The following is a 15,908-nucleotide window of genomic DNA, read 5'->3' as shown; positions in this document are numbered from 1 at the left end:
GGTCCGCTCCTCGGTCTGGGGGGGGGGGGGGGGGTGCCCGATCCCGGAGCCGCATTCCAGGATAAGGGGGGGGTGGGGAGAGGCCGGGCCGGGGGAGGGGCAGGAAAGAGGGCTATAAGGGCCGCGGCCCAGGCGGGCGGGAGCCAGGCCGACCATGGCGGATGTCCCCGGGGCGCAGCGAGCGGCTCCGGGCGGCGGCGGCCCGGAGCCCCGGGACCCCCTGGACTGCTGGGCCTGCGCCGTGCTGGTCACGGCCCAGAATCTGCTGGTAGCGGCCTTCAACCTCCTCCTGCTGGCGCTCGTGCTGGGGACCATCCTGCTGCCCGCTGTCACCATGCTGGGCTTCGGCTTCCTCTGCCACTCCCAGGTGAGCGTGCGCCCCGAGGTGCGCGGGTGACCGCGGACCCCGGTGCTGGAGGCGGCGGTGGGGTCCGTGGGCCCGGGCCGCTCGGCTCGGGCCCGACGCCGGTTCTGCTCCCACAGTTCCTGCGCTCCCAGGCGCCGCCTTGCACGGCGCACCTGCGGGACCCGGGCTTCACGGCCCTGCTGGTCACCGGATTCCTGCTCCTCGTGCCGCTGCTCGTGCTCGCCCTGGCCAGCTACCGCCGCCTTTGCCTGCGCCTCCGCCTGGCCGACTGCCTCGTGCCCTACAGCCGAGCCCTTTACCGGCGCCGGCGCGCCCCGCAGCCGCGGCCAACCCGGGCCTCACCAGGGTCCCAGGCCGGCTCCACATCAGGGAAGGTCTGGGTCTGAGGACCCTCGAGTCGGGAAGTACCTTCACGACCGCGCCCGCTTCCAGTCGCCCCAAGGACTTGAAGCCCGCGGGTCTCCCGACCTTCCCCGTCCCCGCCCCTGCCCCAGCCGGGTCCCAGCATCCCCTTGGGCGAACCGGAGCATCTGTGGACCCAAAGCTGGCGGAAATCCGCCACGCCCCGGAAAACCCACTTTCTTACTACCTACATCTGAATCCTGGACATCTGGGCTGGGCCCTGTGCACATCACCACTCCACCCCCAGCCCTCCCCGCCTCCCACCATTCGGACGAACCTCGCGTCCTTTCCCGGTGCAGCTCCTCTAGTACTTACGGGCTGGGGGGCGAGGTTCGAGGGGTAAGGAGTGACCCCACATCAATAAAGAATTGATGAACTGAATGCGTTGCTTGGGATCCTGGGAACAGTGAGACGGCACAGATTCTATCACCCCCGCGCGATGCCCAGGAGCAGGAAACATGGGGCGGGGGGAGGGGGAGGGGGGGGGGCTCAACAGCGCATCCTTCAGCCTCCTGGCCTTCCCTTATCGCATTAGCCCGTTCTTCCTGGCCAGACCCCAGAGCTCTCTCTGTCCCTGACCCTGAAGTCACCTCTCCATCAATAGAGAGGAGAGGGCCCAGCCTCTGTCGCCTGCCCTGCTCCCCTTGGGGACCCGAGCCCGTTCTCTGACCCCAGCTTGGAGGAACTCGGTGTTGCCAGGCCGGGGAGGGAAACAATGGGCCTTCCGGAGCAGGATGACACCCCCTCCAGTCACAATTCTGGAGCAGCAGCGTGGGAGGGAAGATGGAGGGGCCCACCCTGGGGCCTGTTAGTCCTTAGCTCATCCCCACCCCCCGAACCCCGGGGAACCTTTGGCACCCCCGGACGCCCAGGCTGGGTGAAGGAGGGCTGAGAGCGCTCCCGACGTCCCAGCTACACTCGGACACGAGCCACTTCGTTTACAGGTTTAATGGTCTGAAAAGCCTGCGCGATCGCGGTCAGAGATAGGGAGGCCCTGCCAGGCTCTCTCTTTGCACCTCAATAGAAACGATGTGGTGGCCGGGTACCATGGCCAGGCCCAGCACACGGGGTTCTCCCGCAGAGAAGGAATCTGGAAAGAAGGGTCAGAGCATCAGGGAGGCAGGCCAGCGTCGGTCCCGCCCCTTCTAGTCCCAGAAAACTGGGGTGCAGCGGGGGGGGGGGGGGGGGGTGCCTCGCGGTGAGGGCTCCGCCGCATTCCCCGGGCACTGACCCGACGGTTTGAGGAACTCCTGCGCCGAGCCCAGGATGACATTGCAGTCGCGGTCGGTGCACAAGAAGCAGCCGACCAGGGTCCGTCCATCTGTCATGCGAATGCGCATAGTCTTGTTGAGCAGCGCCTCCAGCTGCTGCCGGGCCCGCGCAGCCGGCGAGTCCTCGCGCTCCCCGTCTGAGTCCTGCGCGGGGCGGGACACGCGCTGAGACTGCGCCGCCCACCCACGGAACCACAGCTCCCGACAGCCCGCGGGGCGCTCACACCAAGCCCAGAGGCTGCCGGGAGCTGCAGTTCCCCCTTCCGTCCCCCCATCTTGCTCCCCGGCTGCCCCTCAATCCCGGCACTCGAGCCCGCGCTAACCCCGGCGCTGGAGCTGCTTTGACGCCGGCTGCAACAACCGTTCTCCTCGCGTAGCAGCATGGTTGGTCCGGCTCCGGCCATTTGCCCCCGGGCCTCCTGAGGGCCCTTCAACTTCTTAAGAACCTTTCGGGTCCGGTGGTCTGAGATCTCGCGAGTGCTCCCGGCCTCTCTTCTTTCGCGAGATCACCTCTCCTCCTCTTAGTCTCCTGGGCAACTGCAGAGATCTCGCGAGCTTCTCTTCTCCGACGCTGAGGCTCGCCGAGGTCTATGGCGCCGGATGTCTTAACATATCGCGAGAAGTTTTGCCTCTTTAGTTTTAGACCTAGCCGTTAGGGACCCTGGAATTAGCGAGAATACCTTTTTTCGTAATCGCACTCCACCCCACCCTCCCTTGCTTTTGCCGCCTCGCGAGACAGTCAGTCAGTCCTAAATATCCCTTTGTAGCCCAGACCACTCTGAAAACGGAAGGTGTTCGCTTTCGCCCGGAACCCTTGAGCACGCAGCCCGATCCCTTGAAAGCCAGATTCGGACTACGTTTCCCGTGAGCACGCGCAGCCCACGCTCCGCCTCCTTACCCGCGCAGTGTTTGATCTCGGTGGCCGGTGGCCGGAGAGGGACAATGGTTTCCATGTCAGCAGATAAACGCGCTCGCGAGGGGGAAGAGATGCAGTGAGTGAGAGCGTGCCGAGAGCGACGAAGCAACGGGAGATGGTGGCCGATAGTGCAAGAGCCATGCCGCGCCGAGGCCTAGTGGCCGGGCCAGACTTTGAGTTTTTCCTGCGTCGGTATTTCACGCCGGCCGAGGTGGCCCAACACAACCGGCCGGAAGACCTTTGGGTATCTTACCTGGGATCCGTGTACGACCTGACACCGTTGGCTCAGGAGTATAAGGGTAGGGGCCGTGCTCTGGGTCAAGGCCAGGGCGTACGTTGGGGGGGGGGGCGGTGCCCCGTTCTTGGGTGGCTAGCATTGACTGCGGCTGCTCCTTCCCAGGAGACCTGCTGCTAAAACCCATCATAGAAGTCGCAGGCCAGGACATCAGCCACTGGTTCGATCCGAAGACCAGAGACGTGAGTTCTGCTGGAACCCGGGGTTGGGGGCGGGGGGGGGGGGGTAGGGACACCGGAGAGCGGGGTGGGGAGGAGAAGCCGGGGCGGGCCGGGGCGGAGATGGTGACTGCTCCGAGGCCCCTCCCCGAACTCCGCTTTAAAGATCCGCAAGCACATAGACCCGCTGACCGGCACCCTGAGATACCGCACCCCCTGGGGCCGCTTTCTGCACGTCCCGCCGCAGCTGCCCCGTTCCGACTGGGCCAATGATTTCGGGAAGCCCTGGTGGCAGGGGTCGCGTTATGAGGTGGGGAGGCTGTCCGCCAAGACCCGGAACATCCGCATCATTAACACGCTCACATCACAGGAGCACATGCTGGAGGTGAGAACCGGTGCCTGAGGGCAGGTCGCAGGGGACCGGGGAAGCCCAGCAAATCGCCAAGGAGATCTTCGGGCCCTTAGATCTCCATGGCCAGTGGGAGCAGCGTTTTCTCCCCCTCCAGGGGCAGACGGGGGAGAGCAGACCACCTAGGTCTCCAGGGTGGGGAATCGGAGGCGTGGCCGGATCACGGGGTACATAAGCCCTGGGCACAGTTCAGGCACCTCAGTGACGACGGTCCCGAGAAGCTCTTACGGTGCTGTGTTTGGGATAGTGACTGTAAGCAGACTCTCTTATTAGTGTCCTCGATTGTAGGGGTGAGGGGAGGCAGCAGTGACTGTGACCCTTTAAGGCTGTTTGTTAGAAGTGGCTGCCATAAGGACCGTAACGCTTGGCGGCCGTTCACCGCATGCTTCCTCTCGGGGACCGTGAAGTGCCTAAAAATACGGTCTACCAAGGGAGGCTCTCTGATCCCGGCTCCGTCATCTTTTGGGCTCCTGGCCTTTGTTTGGGGGCGTGTGCGTTCATTCCAGAATTCCGGGGGTGGGGGGTGCTTTCATGTTCTGCAGGTGGGGGCCCTGGAGTCGATGTGGGAAATCCTACACCGCTATCTCCCCTATAACGCACATGCTGCCAGCTATACGTGGAAATATGAGGGGAAGAACCTGAACATGGATCATACCCTGGAACAGAACGGGATCCGGGATGAGGACGACGAATTTGACTATCTCAGTATGGACGGTGCACCTTATACACCCGCGATACTGCTGTACTTCAACGACGACCTCACAGAACTCTAGGAGGGGAGATATATGCTCATGTAGACTTAAGATATATTCTGAGTTTGGCTGCTTCTGTGTCCTGTAGGAAAAGAGGTGGGTGTGGCGGTGCTGGAGCCAGACCCCCTTTCTGTTCCGGCCGCTGGCCTGTGGTTCCCCATGTGTCTCTGAGGTGTACGAGTCCCGTTTCCCAGGCCCACTACACTTTGCTCTGAGAGAGTCGGAGAGCACGCGAGAAGCGCATGAATTGATTCCCAGGAACGACCCAGAAGGTGCGGGATCTCGGATTAGGGAGACGTAGAAGGGGTCAGTCAGAGCTCAGGCAGAACTGTCCGACGGTCAGAGAGAGAGAGGTCCCCCACGGGGATGAGCGACGGAAGAACCTCGTGGCAGCGATGGAGACGGGCCGGGCCGCAGGGAGACAGGACCTTCCCCAGGCGGGAGCAGGAAGTGTCGGTCACTGGCCAAACCAAACTGCCTTATTTCCCTTCTGAAGAGCAGTTGGCAGTCGCAACCCAAAGGGAAGAAAGGAAGCGAGCGGTTAGCAGGTAATTCAGGCTAGATCTTACGCTACGGGCTTCGTTTGCCCTGCTTAATACGACGACCCTGTAAGAGGGACACCATCACCGTAAGGCTTTGGAAGCTTAGAAAGACTTTTTGTCCCCGTTCGGCTTTGTTAAGCGATTGATGAACCTGGCGGCATCCCAGCTAGCGAGTGGAGGGGAGCTCCCTAGGCTCGGCAAGGTTTAGTGGCACGAAGGCACACTACTTCGTGGCTGGGGGACAAACTCGAGAGAGCATCTCACCGTCGAGGCTTGCTGGAGGGGCAGGACGCCGGAGCCCTATTGTGTGGTTTGGTTGGTTTCTGCGGTTACGGTCTTTGGAAGGGAGTCAGCAGAGTTCTGCAGGGGCCGAGCGGAGGCAGGGGGGAGGCAGGGAGGGCTGCCAGCTGAGCAGGAGCTATTGAGGCTGCTTCCTGGTTGATCCCACAGCAAAATTTTCTTCTTTTTTAGAGGAGAAGAGGTAGATGCGGACCGGCCGCAGGGAAAACGAGTGGAGGAAGGGCCTGTAGATGGGGGACAAAAAGCAGGCAATCATGACGGGCCTGGGCCCCTCAGGGAAGGAAAGAATGTCTGCCTTGCAAGATGGCAAGCCTTACAACAGTAATCTAGAGAGGAGCTAATGAGGTCAGGAAACTCATGTGACCAAGGGACAGCCAGCGTGGCGGGGGAGCAGTGGCCAGATGTGTCCCCTTCAACCTCAGCAGGGGCGGGGAACGAGAATGACAGACCGGTGGGCTTCCTGATGGTCACAGGCCCAAAAGAACTGGGGAGAGGTGCGTGCACCTGCTGGCCAGGGGTGCCGGGGCCCGAGCAGGGGACCGTGAGGCGCTGGGCGGGCCGCCGAGGTGCTTTCTGAGGGGCTGGCTGGGAAAGGCACGGACGCAGGCAGAGACAGGTGCTGGCCTCGGCCCTTTCTGAGCTCCCCGTGAGACCGAGGGCCTCCGCTCAGTCCCACGTAACGCGAGAGGGGCCGTGAAGTATCCGATCCGGGTCTTTCTGATGTTTGGTCCACTCTGGGGTTGTTTCACATGCGTCCAGTTAAACCGACGCCTCGAGAACCCGAGCCAAGCGGCTGCCCAGGGGCCTGTGCCTCCGGGAGGGGCCCACACCTGCCCCCCTTCCAGAGTCCCCTACCTCAGTGTCTCCTGCCAGAAGCACACGCCTCTCCTCGCACCCTGGTCACTCTGCAAGTCATTCCCAGCTCCTAAATGTCCCTGGAATCCATCCTCTTTCCGCTTCTGCCCCCACACACCACAGTCTGAGTGAGCTCTGGAAACCAGACCGAGGCCTCTGGCTTTCCCCCTTCAGATTCTTCAGCGGCTTCCGGTTGCTTTGGGAATAAAGCCCTCTAAGTGCAAAGATGCTGTGTAAGCCGGCTTCTGGCCACCTGGCAAGTCTCACCTTTGTTCCGTGTTCCAGCTGCACGGCTGTCTCGCGGTCCGTGAAACGTGCGCCTGCCCCAGAACCTTCACGCATGCCGTTCCCTCTGCCTGCACACCCTTCCATCTCCCACCTAGCTGAATCCTCAGTGGTTCTTCCTCAGGAGAGCTTCTGGGGTTTCTTGGTGTTGAAAGCAAGACTCTGCCCGATCATTTCTTAACGCCACACACATTTCAGAGTACTTCCTACAGTTTAAACATTGAAATTATGGATGCAGTTGGCTGGCTGGCAGCTAGAGAGTAGGGACCATGTATGTCCACCCTGTTCACCGCTGTGTTCCCGGTGCTGGGCACACAGTTGCTGCTCAATAAATTTTGATGGTATGACCTCAAATGTTGAGTGAATTCATCCGTCTGGAATAACTAGTGGATGGGATGTTGTGTCCTGGGAGGCAAGTGAGGCCACCTCCAGCCACAGGCTTCTGTCCTGGTTCCCTTGGAACCAAGCCCAAGCCCTAGGGGCCGCCTTCTCACCAGATTTGGGGGGAAACCTGTCATTCCCGCGGACGGCCACCAGGTGGCCGTACTCGCCTACGGAGTCGGCGGCGGGGGCGGGCGGCTAAGGGAGGGAAAACCCTCGCAAGTTCTAAAAAGGTTACAATGAAAGGCGGCCCCGCCGGAATTTATAGGTGGGAGGGAGGGATCAGAAAAGAAGTTAAAACCACATGGCTACTATTTTATTAGCTTTGGGTTTACTCCTGTTCTAGATTTTTTCCACAAGCTCATGCCAGGAAAGGAGGGACAGCCCAAGGTGGGGGTCTGATTACAGGGGTGGGTGTGCTCGGTAGATCGCAGAGCTGCGGAAGGGATCGACACCCCACGTTTCAGAGAGAATACGGCACACGGGTTTATTAACACGTATGGGCTTTAGCGCGGACGCGAGTAAAGTTTTTCACGAGGCACCACTTGGTTCTCTAAATACCCAAGGCTGGGTATTTGCGGGAGGAGGACGTAAATAACGCCTGGGCCTAAAATCTAGAAAGTAAATAGCACTGAGTGTAGGGTCCAAGTCCTCTCCTGGCGACCTCTTTGGTTGTGGAGGGAGGCGGGGGGGGGGGGGAAGGGGGGTGAAGGCAGAATACCAAAAGGAAAGCTGCCTGTCCTCAGGAAACCACAACAGACTCAAAGGACTCAATGGGCAAGTTTCCCCTGAGCCCTGCTCCCTAAGCGCATAGCACCAAGGATAATAAAGACCCGGGTGTCCCCGCAGGGAGCCTGCCCGCTCAGTGGGAAAAAAGACACACACGTGCACACACACACACACACACACACACACGGAAAGATAAATGAAAACAGTATATGATAAAGGACCAAATTATGGCATAGAAAAAGTTTCCACCCTCCTGGCAAATCGCACGTGGATTCTTAACCTGGATCTCCAGAAGGGCAGAGGTAGTTTCTAAATATGGTGGGGTGGGTGTGTGTGCGTGCGTGTGTTTGCACGTGCGTGCAAGCTCAGATACGTATTATTTTGGAGAAGGGTGGGTGCTATAACTTCCATCGGTCTCAAAACGGCCCGACCCCCGCCCCTGAAATAGTACCCCCCCCCCCCCCAATTGAAAGACCTCCTGAAGCGAAATAGCAGAGGCGGCGATAACCACGTGGTCCCGGGATTCCGGCCACCTGTCTCCACGCTCATCTGTTACACCTGTGTTGCCACGGCCGCCAAGCCCAACGCCGTAACCCCTCGGGGGCTAAGTTTATGGCCAGTCCGAAACATCTTCCTACCGTCCCGAATTCTGATCTGGACGGACCTCGGGGCTGAGTGGGGGGGATCTACCCTTCAGGCTTGAGCCTAACGCCCAGTCATGACGTCAGAACGAGTTCAATGCTCCCAGCCCGCCCAGCGAGTTTAGGTCAACCACACGGAGGTGTTGATACTGGGAGAACGGCCGCTTGCCGACAGAGCAGCGAGCGCGCGTGGAGGGGTTGGTGGTAGAGAAGCAGAGTTTGAAGCCTGGACCATCCTGAAAGTCGAAGGCTAGGCATTCCAAATACGAACAGGTACGCCGCCCGAGCACCGGGTCCTCTAGGCATAAGGGAAACACTCAAAACGACAACAACCGTAAAGCTGTGCGTGAGTATGTGAAGGGAGGTCGCCTAAGAGGGGTCAGGGGGAAAGAAGGCCGAGATGAGGAGCAAGGCGGTGGAGAGAGTGCTGGAATGAAGGCCCCCTCCCCCTGGGAATGGCTCAGTGGCCGCCTTTTGGAAGCTTGCGGCTTGGTGGGAACTCGGGTGTCCAGCGTCCGTCTGACCGAGTCACCCCTGTCTGTATCCGCCACGGCCACGTCGTGCCTGGCACAGAGGGGTAATGCCTACCTGCTCCAGGAATTAACCGTACACGTGATCCCTGCTATCTGACATGTGTGAACCCAGGACCCGAACAGACCCACATGATGTGATGTCCCCTGCCACTTGCCGGCTCCGTGTGGGGGGAGCCTGCGAGCCGTGGACAGTAACACCTGTGCTCGTCAATGGCGCCCGCCCTCCTGTAGAGCAGTAAGGAGGCTGACATATCCCCCTTGTCCTTTATCTATGTCTTTTTAGGTTTTATTTTGTATTTGAGAGAGAGAGAGAGAGCAAGCAAGCAGGGGAGGGACAGAGAGACGGAGACAGAATCCCAAGCAGGCTCCAGGCTCTGAGCTGTCAGCACAGAGCCCCACGTGAGGTTAGAACCCGTGAGCAGTGAGGTCATGACCCGAGCCGAAGTCAGTAGCTTAACCATCTGAGCCACCCAGGCGCCCCATCCCCTTGACCTTAGAGGACAGCCTGGAGAGAACGTATTTGGCTGCGTATCACAGGAGGTCGACAGCCGGGGCCTAACTACAAAGAGTGAGTTTCTCTCAAACGCTGAGTCTGTGGTGTCGTAATTCTGCGGGCCGGGTCATCGGGGTCTCCGGGAGCTCTTCTGTCGTTCTCGGGGTCCTCACCTTTCTGCCGCTCTACCGCTAGCCTGCGCGGTGGGCAGGAAGGAGGAAAAGGGAAGGAAGATCGCGTCTCTATCGAAGCAAACATCTGACCTTTGGCCGCAGCTCACGGGTAGGAAGCGCACTCCACAGGGGACCCTTGGCTGCAAGGGAGCCGGGACGCCGTGTTTTCTACTGACGTCCACGACACGGGCGGGGAGCACCACCCTGGACAGAGGGCACGGATACCGGGTAGGAACCAGTGATCCTCCCGCAGTCACGCTCAGGCGCTGTATTCATCCATTCGTTAGCCAAAAACCAATGTCGTTGTGCCAGGTACTGTCTGGGGTCTTGGGGACACAGAAGGGAACGAGGCAGGCGAGGCTCCTGCTTCACTGGGACTTAACGATCTGGCGGGATAAACGGTGAACAAAGGACAAGATCGTCTCAGATGGTACTAAGAGCTATATGCTAGGTACGCCTGTGCTCACACACGCACAAACATATATAAATACACACACGCACACGTGTGCTAAAAGTACTATAAGAACAGAGACGCCAGGGGCAGCTGGGTGGCTCAGTCGGTTCAGCGTCCGACTTGGGCTCAGGTCACGATCTCAGGGATCGTGGGTTCGGGCCCCGCGTCGGGCTCTGCGCTGACAGCTCGGAGCCTGGAGCCTTTCTCAGATTCTGTCTCCCTCTCCCTCTGCCCCTCCCCTGCTGATGCTCTGTCTCTCTCGAAAAAATAAACATTAAAAAAAAAAATTGAAAGCCCTCGCCTCAAATCCAAGGGCAGGGCACCGGCCTCACTCCTCAGAGGGAAGAGGGGCAAAGTTACATGGTAGTAAAAGCATGTTGGGTGTGGGACATTACAGTGGCCATTTTGGGGGTAACCCTTACCCTTGTCCGGGAGGCCCTGCAGGCCCAGGCTCTTGTGTCCCGAGTTGGCCTTTCACTTTCGGGCCCCCCCCCCAACCCCCACGCAAGCTCTCTCCTGTCAGGGCCTCCATGTTTGTTGTCCTCAGCATGGAACATTCCACCCACCGCTCAATGTCTGGCCAGCTCCCGCCCCTCAGAGTCTCTGCCTAAGTGTCACTTTCTCAGGGAAGTCTTTCCCGATCCCTTCAAATACGGCAAATATTTCATCGCACCGTCTCGGGTTGCCTCGCAATGAAAGTACTCAGTGTTTCATTCACTGTTTAACGTCCGTTCCCCCTCCCTTCTTAGACTCTAAGCTCCGGGAGGGCAGGCATCCCGTCTCTTATCTGCCGCTAAACACGCAGCTCCTCGCTCAGTGCTCAGCCCAGGGCAGTTACTCAAAGTTCAGAAAATGAACAAATGGGTGAAAAATGCTACACGCGGGCTATGAAATGCCTCGGGGGACGTCGCAGCCCAGTCTGGGGAGGTCAGTGGAGGCTTTCTGGAGACGCGTCTCCTCCGGCCGAGACCTGAAGGACCAGGACGAGGGAGCCGAGGGAGGAGGCAGGGGAGGGTAAGGAGAGTGGGGAGGACAGGCTCCCCGTGAGGAATAAATAGCAGAAACACCGCAGAGGTGGGGGTGGGGGGTGCAGAGAGCTCAGGAACAGAAGGCAAAGCTAAGAGACAGGAGGCGGGGGAGGGTGGGCGACGAGGGGTGTCGAGGCCAGACCAGGTCGAGGGAGGCTTTGTGCACCTGGCTGTTTGTGTGCTGCGATATAGTTCACACACGATACAGTTGCACGCCTTTCCGAGCGTGCAAGTCAGGGTTCAGGGTTTTCCAGGGAGAACGGCACGATCAGACTTGCATTTTAAAGACGTGACTTGCCTACAACGTCCAGAGAATGGACTGGAGGGGAAAGAGGGAGGGGAGAAGAGGGGAGACGGGAGCCCACGCCACTGCCGCGGTCCAGGAGGGACATGGGGGTGGCTGGGACGGAGTGGCGCTGGAGGTCGGAGAAGACAGACTGAAGACAGAATTGTGCGGCTCAATAATTTCCCGGGAGCACGTCTGGGGCAGAGGGAGGAGACAGGGGAGGATGATGAGTGTGCGGGTGGACAAGGGGCTCCGACTGGGGAAGAAGGGGGTGTGTGGTGAGCCGGTGTCGGGGGGTAGCTCTGGGGCGCAGATGCAGATGTCCCGATCTCCCTGGCTGCGTGGCTCTGGGCTAGACTCATCGGTGTGGGGACTGTCAGCTGAGTCACTGTTGCCAGATTCAGGGGTGAAGCCACCTTGAGGAATGACGGCGAGGGGCCGGGGGCGGGGGAGGAAGAGACTCAGAAGGAAGAGCCAGAGCGGCGAGAGTGACCGGGGAAAATGGCGCCATGGAAGCCAAAGAGAGTATCTGATGGGGGGTTGGGGTAAACAGTGTGAAACGTTCCACGGAGATCAAGGCGAGGACTTGATTGTCCGTGGAGGGAACAAGCAGCAAAATAGGAGTCCGGCTACGGTTGGATGAGGCGTGAACGGCCCAGGGGCAGAAGGAAGCCGACCACGGAAGGCTCTGTGACCATGCACAAAATGCGTTCCTGTCTTGAGATTACGTTTCTTTAACTGTAAACTATGAACAGTAGAAATAAGGTTTCGCCAAGGATAACAGGCATGCGCCAGGGCGCGGTCCCTCCGAGCGGGAGATCAGAGAAGGTAAGGTATGGAAATGTGCCCAGCAGCACGAAAGGCCCTTTGAACAGGCACCCCAAAATGTGAGTCGTCTCTTCCTTTCCTTGTGCCAGCCGCTATATATTTAGTAACACACGCTTCCTGTGGGATTTCCTGAGACTCGGCATTATTCAGCATCCAGGTGACCTCTGTCAAGTTCAGGGCATGGGTCGACCGTATCTGCGACTCACATTTGGCTGCCAGCCCAACAAAAGTGCGCCTCCATTAGGAGAACTGGGTCCAATGACCCGTGGATTGTCTCCTATGGTTCCCGAGCGGGGCTTATGTCTGGGAAGCGGGACAGAGCCCGGATGGGGGCCAGCTGTCGGGCGCAAGAGAACTAGAACCAGCCCTTTGCTCCCTCAGTTTAAGGGAGGTGCCGTTCATACCTCAGGTCGCCCACGCTGTCACCTTCAGTCACCTCCAGTGAACCTCTTAGAAGTGAGAAAGGGCCAACAATGTGACTGTTTAGAATACTAGCTCCCAACTATCGAGTGTCTTTGAGTCAGCACTTTCTTAAGTGAGCTCACGGAATCCTCACCACGACCAGGTGAGGGAGGCAGGGGTACCCTGCCTCACAGATGCGGGGCTGAGACCTGAGGGCTAAGGAGTTTGCCCGAGGTCACGTAGTGAATGGAAGAACTCGGGACACCAGGTGCTACCTGACCCCAAAGCTCAAATTCTCACGGGGTTAGGGGTGGACAACTTCATTCCTTGGCTCTGGAGTACATTTTTGGAGTTACACAGTTTGGGGATGTAGAATCTTTAAAAAAAACAAAAAACAAGTGATTTTAAGTTGCCAATCGTATCTAATTTAGTCTAAAATTAAAATGACCCTCATTCAGAGAGCTAGATGGCGAGAAGGCCCACGAACGGGCCGAGGGGCGGGAAAAAGCCGGCTTGGGGTCAGCATATACCATGGCAAATCTAGAATCTGAGAGACAGTCAGCCAGGAAAGGTGTCAGGGCAATTCTGCTCCAACAGCCAGGGCTTGACATGACATGGCATTCGCAGCCGGCCAGCCAAGGCACAAGCGTTAAGAAATTGTTAAAAGGGAAGCGTCAAAAGGGAAGAAAGGTTTGGTTTTTGTCGTTTCATACAGGACCATTCCGTTTCCACCACGGTGGTCAACCAAAGCAGGTCTAAAGGAAGCAGAGAAGAGAAAGACAATGATTTGTGGGAAAGACAAAGAGCAAGGGAGAGGATTTAGCTAAAAAGCCAGCAATTGGGGCGCCTGGGTGTCTCAGTCGGTTGGGCGTCCGACTTCGGCTCAGGTCATGATATCTCACAGCCCGTGAGTTCGAGCCCCGCGTCGGGCTCTGTGCTGACACCTCGGAGCCTGGAGGCTGCTTCGGATTCTGTGTCTTCCTCTCTCTCTGATGCTCCCCTACTCACACACTCTCTCTCTCTCAAAAATAAACACTAAAGAAAAATTGTTTTTAAAAAAGCCAGCAATCGAAGTAGAGGCAGATGTGAGAACACAGAAGGCAAGCAAAGATCATTTCCAGAAGGGCATACGTAGCAAGTTAAGAACTCAGAAACAGCCTCTCTGTCGGCAACCAGGAGGCTGTGGATAGTCTGGTGGCAGTGGCTTCAGAGGACCTGGAAAGCGAGAGTGGTCAAGTAGGACAAAGAGGATGCAGCGAAATACACAGGCTTTGTGCCCGTGTCTCCGGGGAGCCCTCTCTGATGTTCTGTCTCCGGGAGAGAGCTGATAAGTTCTCCTGCCAGAGCGGAAGGTGGAGGAGATGTGGCAAATGTGAGGAGGCTTTGGAAAAGTGGCCACGGAGACCTGAAAGAAAGCGGACTAGGGAAAAGGATTTCTGAGCCGGGACGCCGGTGGGCACGGTCGTGGTGTTCTCTTCAGCAGCACTCTGCACGCTGGGTGTGAGGGTCACAGTTGGAGGTGCGCGGGCAGAGGCTCAGGAGAGGACACGACACTGGCTGAGATGACAGACCACAGACTCTACGTTGGACAGGGAAGGAGGTGAGGACCCGGTAGAGCCCGATGAGGGAGGGACTAGAGTGTCTTATGGGTCCAAGAACAACAGAGAAATGAGCTAGAGGGACAGAAAGTTGTGGGCAATGCGGGGGCTTGAACCCCGTTATTTCAGAAGATGTAAGTCCTGAGCCACCTCCACCGGTGTGGAATGGACAGAAAGGCCTCTGGTCAGGGAGTCAGGGGCAGGACTGAGCCCGTGTGAGTCTGTAGTGAGTGAGGGGAAGGATGAGGGCAAGCAGATGCAGCCTGAGAGTGAAGTTCAGGGCTATACAGCCCATAGGAGCCTTGGACGGGGGCCTGTCACCTGACATGGGGGAAGCTGGGATCAACCGCTGGTGAAAAGAAATAGATTCCTTTACGTATGTGGTTTCCAGACTTATCTGCCACGTCACCAAACTTTGTGACCAAATATTTGATCCATTCTCCTATCTTCTCTCTTTCCATATACTTTTAATTTTTTTTAAGCTTAGTTTTCTTTTTCATTGCAGAACATGTGTTCTTTACAGAAAATTCCAGGTAGGCAAGCATAAAGATGTCAAAACAAAAGCACTCTTATTCCTATCACTCAGCAGAAACCAGTGTGAACATCTCAACCACTTCCTCCTAGTACTTTCCTATCTGGCTGCGATTATACTACACGTATGACTTTATATTGCTTTATGCAACTAACATTAGATCTTAAGTTGTTAAAAAGGAATCAGGATAGAAGAACGGTGGTTTTCTCTAGAAGGGGCACAGACTGGGAAGACGCTGGAAACTTCTACGGTGGTAGACATATATATTAAACAAATTTTTTTAATGTTTGTTTCTGAGAGAGAGAGAGAGGGAGAGAGAGACAGAGCACGAGTGGGGGAGGGGCCGAGAGAGAGGGAGACACAGAATCGGAAGCAGGCTCCAGGCTCCGAGCTGTCAGCACAGAGTCTGATGCGGGGCTCGAACTCACAAACCATGAGATCATGACCTGAGCTGAAGTTGGACACTTAACCGACTGGTGCTGGCGCTTGACGTATTTTACATCTTTACCTGGCTGGTGTTCATACAAGAGTACGCGTATGTAAAAACTCAAAATGTACACCTCAAAAAAAACCCAACCAAACAAAAAACAAAAAGAAATTAGATCATAAGCATTTGCTCGTGCCATTTCGTCAATGTGGAAAAAGGTTAACAATCACCAAATCTAGAAGAGTATACAGGTATCAACAACACAAGAAATGACGGGTATTGGCGAGGGTCTGGAAAAAGGGGAACCCTCATGTACTGTTGGTGGGTGTGCACACTGATTCAGCCACTCTGGAAAACAGTATGAAGGTTCCTCAGAAAGTTAAAAATAGAACTACCCTACCATCCAGCAATTGCACTGCTAGGTATTTACCCGAAGAATACAAAAATGCTAATTCAAAGGAATCCAATAAATCCAATACCCCGAAGTTTAGAGCAGCATTATCTACAATAGCCAAACTATGGAAGCAACCCAAGTGTCCATCGACTGATGAATGGGTAAAGAAGATGTGGTACAGGGGCGCCTGGGTGGCTCAGTCGGTTAAGCGTCCGACTTCAGCTCAGGTCACGATCTCGCGGTCCGTGAGTTCGAGCCCCGGGTCAGGCTCTGTGCTGACAGCTCAGAGCCTGGAGCCCATTTCAGATTCTGTGTCTCCCTCTCTCTGACCCTTCCCCGTTCATGCTCTGTCTCTCTCTGTCTCAAAAATAAATAAACGTTAAAAAAAAATTTAAAAAGAAGATGTGGTACGTTGTAGATACAATGGAATATTACTCAGCCATAAAAAAGAAGGAAA

At 57.1% G+C, this 15,908-nt stretch overlaps 3 protein-coding genes and 2 long non-coding RNA genes across 8 annotated transcripts in view; 2 read left to right on the top strand and 3 right to left on the bottom strand.

The window, feature by feature from the left end:
• Positions 1-117: 117 nt before the first annotated feature.
• Positions 118-1,150, top strand: TMEM88 (transmembrane protein 88). The gene is made up of 2 exons (XM_019413562.2): positions 118-367; positions 484-1,150. Exons 1-2 carry the CDS (start codon positions 155-157, stop codon positions 751-753), a joined length of 483 nt encoding a protein of 160 aa, XP_019269107.1. The 5' UTR covers positions 118-154; the 3' UTR covers positions 754-1,150.
• Positions 1,151-1,278: 128 nt separating this feature from the next.
• On the top strand, positions 1,279-6,906 carry LOC109245927 (cytochrome b5 domain-containing protein 1). 2 transcript variants are annotated; one of them, XM_053892813.1, is made up of 5 exons: positions 1,279-1,713; positions 2,808-3,255; positions 3,357-3,433; positions 3,576-3,794; positions 4,361-6,906. In XM_053892813.1, exons 2-5 carry the CDS (start codon positions 3,072-3,074, stop codon positions 4,589-4,591), a joined length of 711 nt encoding a protein of 236 aa, XP_053748788.1. In that variant the 5' UTR covers positions 1,279-1,713; positions 2,808-3,071; the 3' UTR covers positions 4,592-6,906. The 2 variants fall into 2 exon arrangements, with proteins under 2 accessions (XP_053748788.1, XP_053748789.1); XM_053892814.1 differs by lacking the exon at positions 1,279-1,713 and having other exon boundaries at positions 2,818-2,904; positions 3,002-3,255.
• NAA38 (N-alpha-acetyltransferase 38, NatC auxiliary subunit) lies at positions 1,703-2,472 on the bottom strand. The gene is made up of 3 exons (XM_019413563.2): positions 2,364-2,472; positions 2,001-2,184; positions 1,703-1,859 (listed from the first exon to the last, which is right to left on the bottom strand). The coding sequence occupies exons 1-3, from the start codon at positions 2,442-2,444 to the stop codon at positions 1,747-1,749; spliced, it is 378 nt and encodes a 125-aa protein (XP_019269108.1). The 5' UTR covers positions 2,445-2,472; the 3' UTR covers positions 1,703-1,746.
• On the bottom strand, positions 4,603-8,107 carry LOC128774228 (uncharacterized). Its single transcript, XR_008418737.1, has 2 exons — positions 5,377-8,107; positions 4,603-5,060 (listed from the first exon to the last, which is right to left on the bottom strand). It is a non-coding gene; the product is annotated as an uncharacterized LOC128774228 (long non-coding RNA).
• An 11-nt stretch (positions 8,108-8,118) lies between these two features.
• Positions 8,119-15,908, bottom strand: part of LOC109245928 (uncharacterized) — a 21,164-nt gene continuing 13,374 nt past the window's right edge. The window contains exon 3 of one of the 3 annotated variants that reach the window (XR_008418735.1): positions 8,119-9,525. This is a non-coding gene — a long non-coding RNA (uncharacterized LOC109245928). Of the gene's footprint in view, positions 9,526-13,174; positions 13,906-14,935; positions 15,191-15,908 lie in introns of those variants that run through there. The other 2 variants (XR_008418736.1, XR_008418733.1) reach the window with 2 other exon arrangements.

Source organism: Panthera pardus, unplaced genomic scaffold (genome assembly GCF_024362965.1).
Source record: "Panthera pardus isolate Hobbes unplaced genomic scaffold, ASM2436296v1 HiC_scaffold_3, whole genome shotgun sequence".
NCBI lineage: Eukaryota > Metazoa > Chordata > Mammalia > Carnivora > Felidae > Panthera > Panthera pardus.
This window is presented reverse-complemented; position numbering and strand designations above follow the sequence as displayed.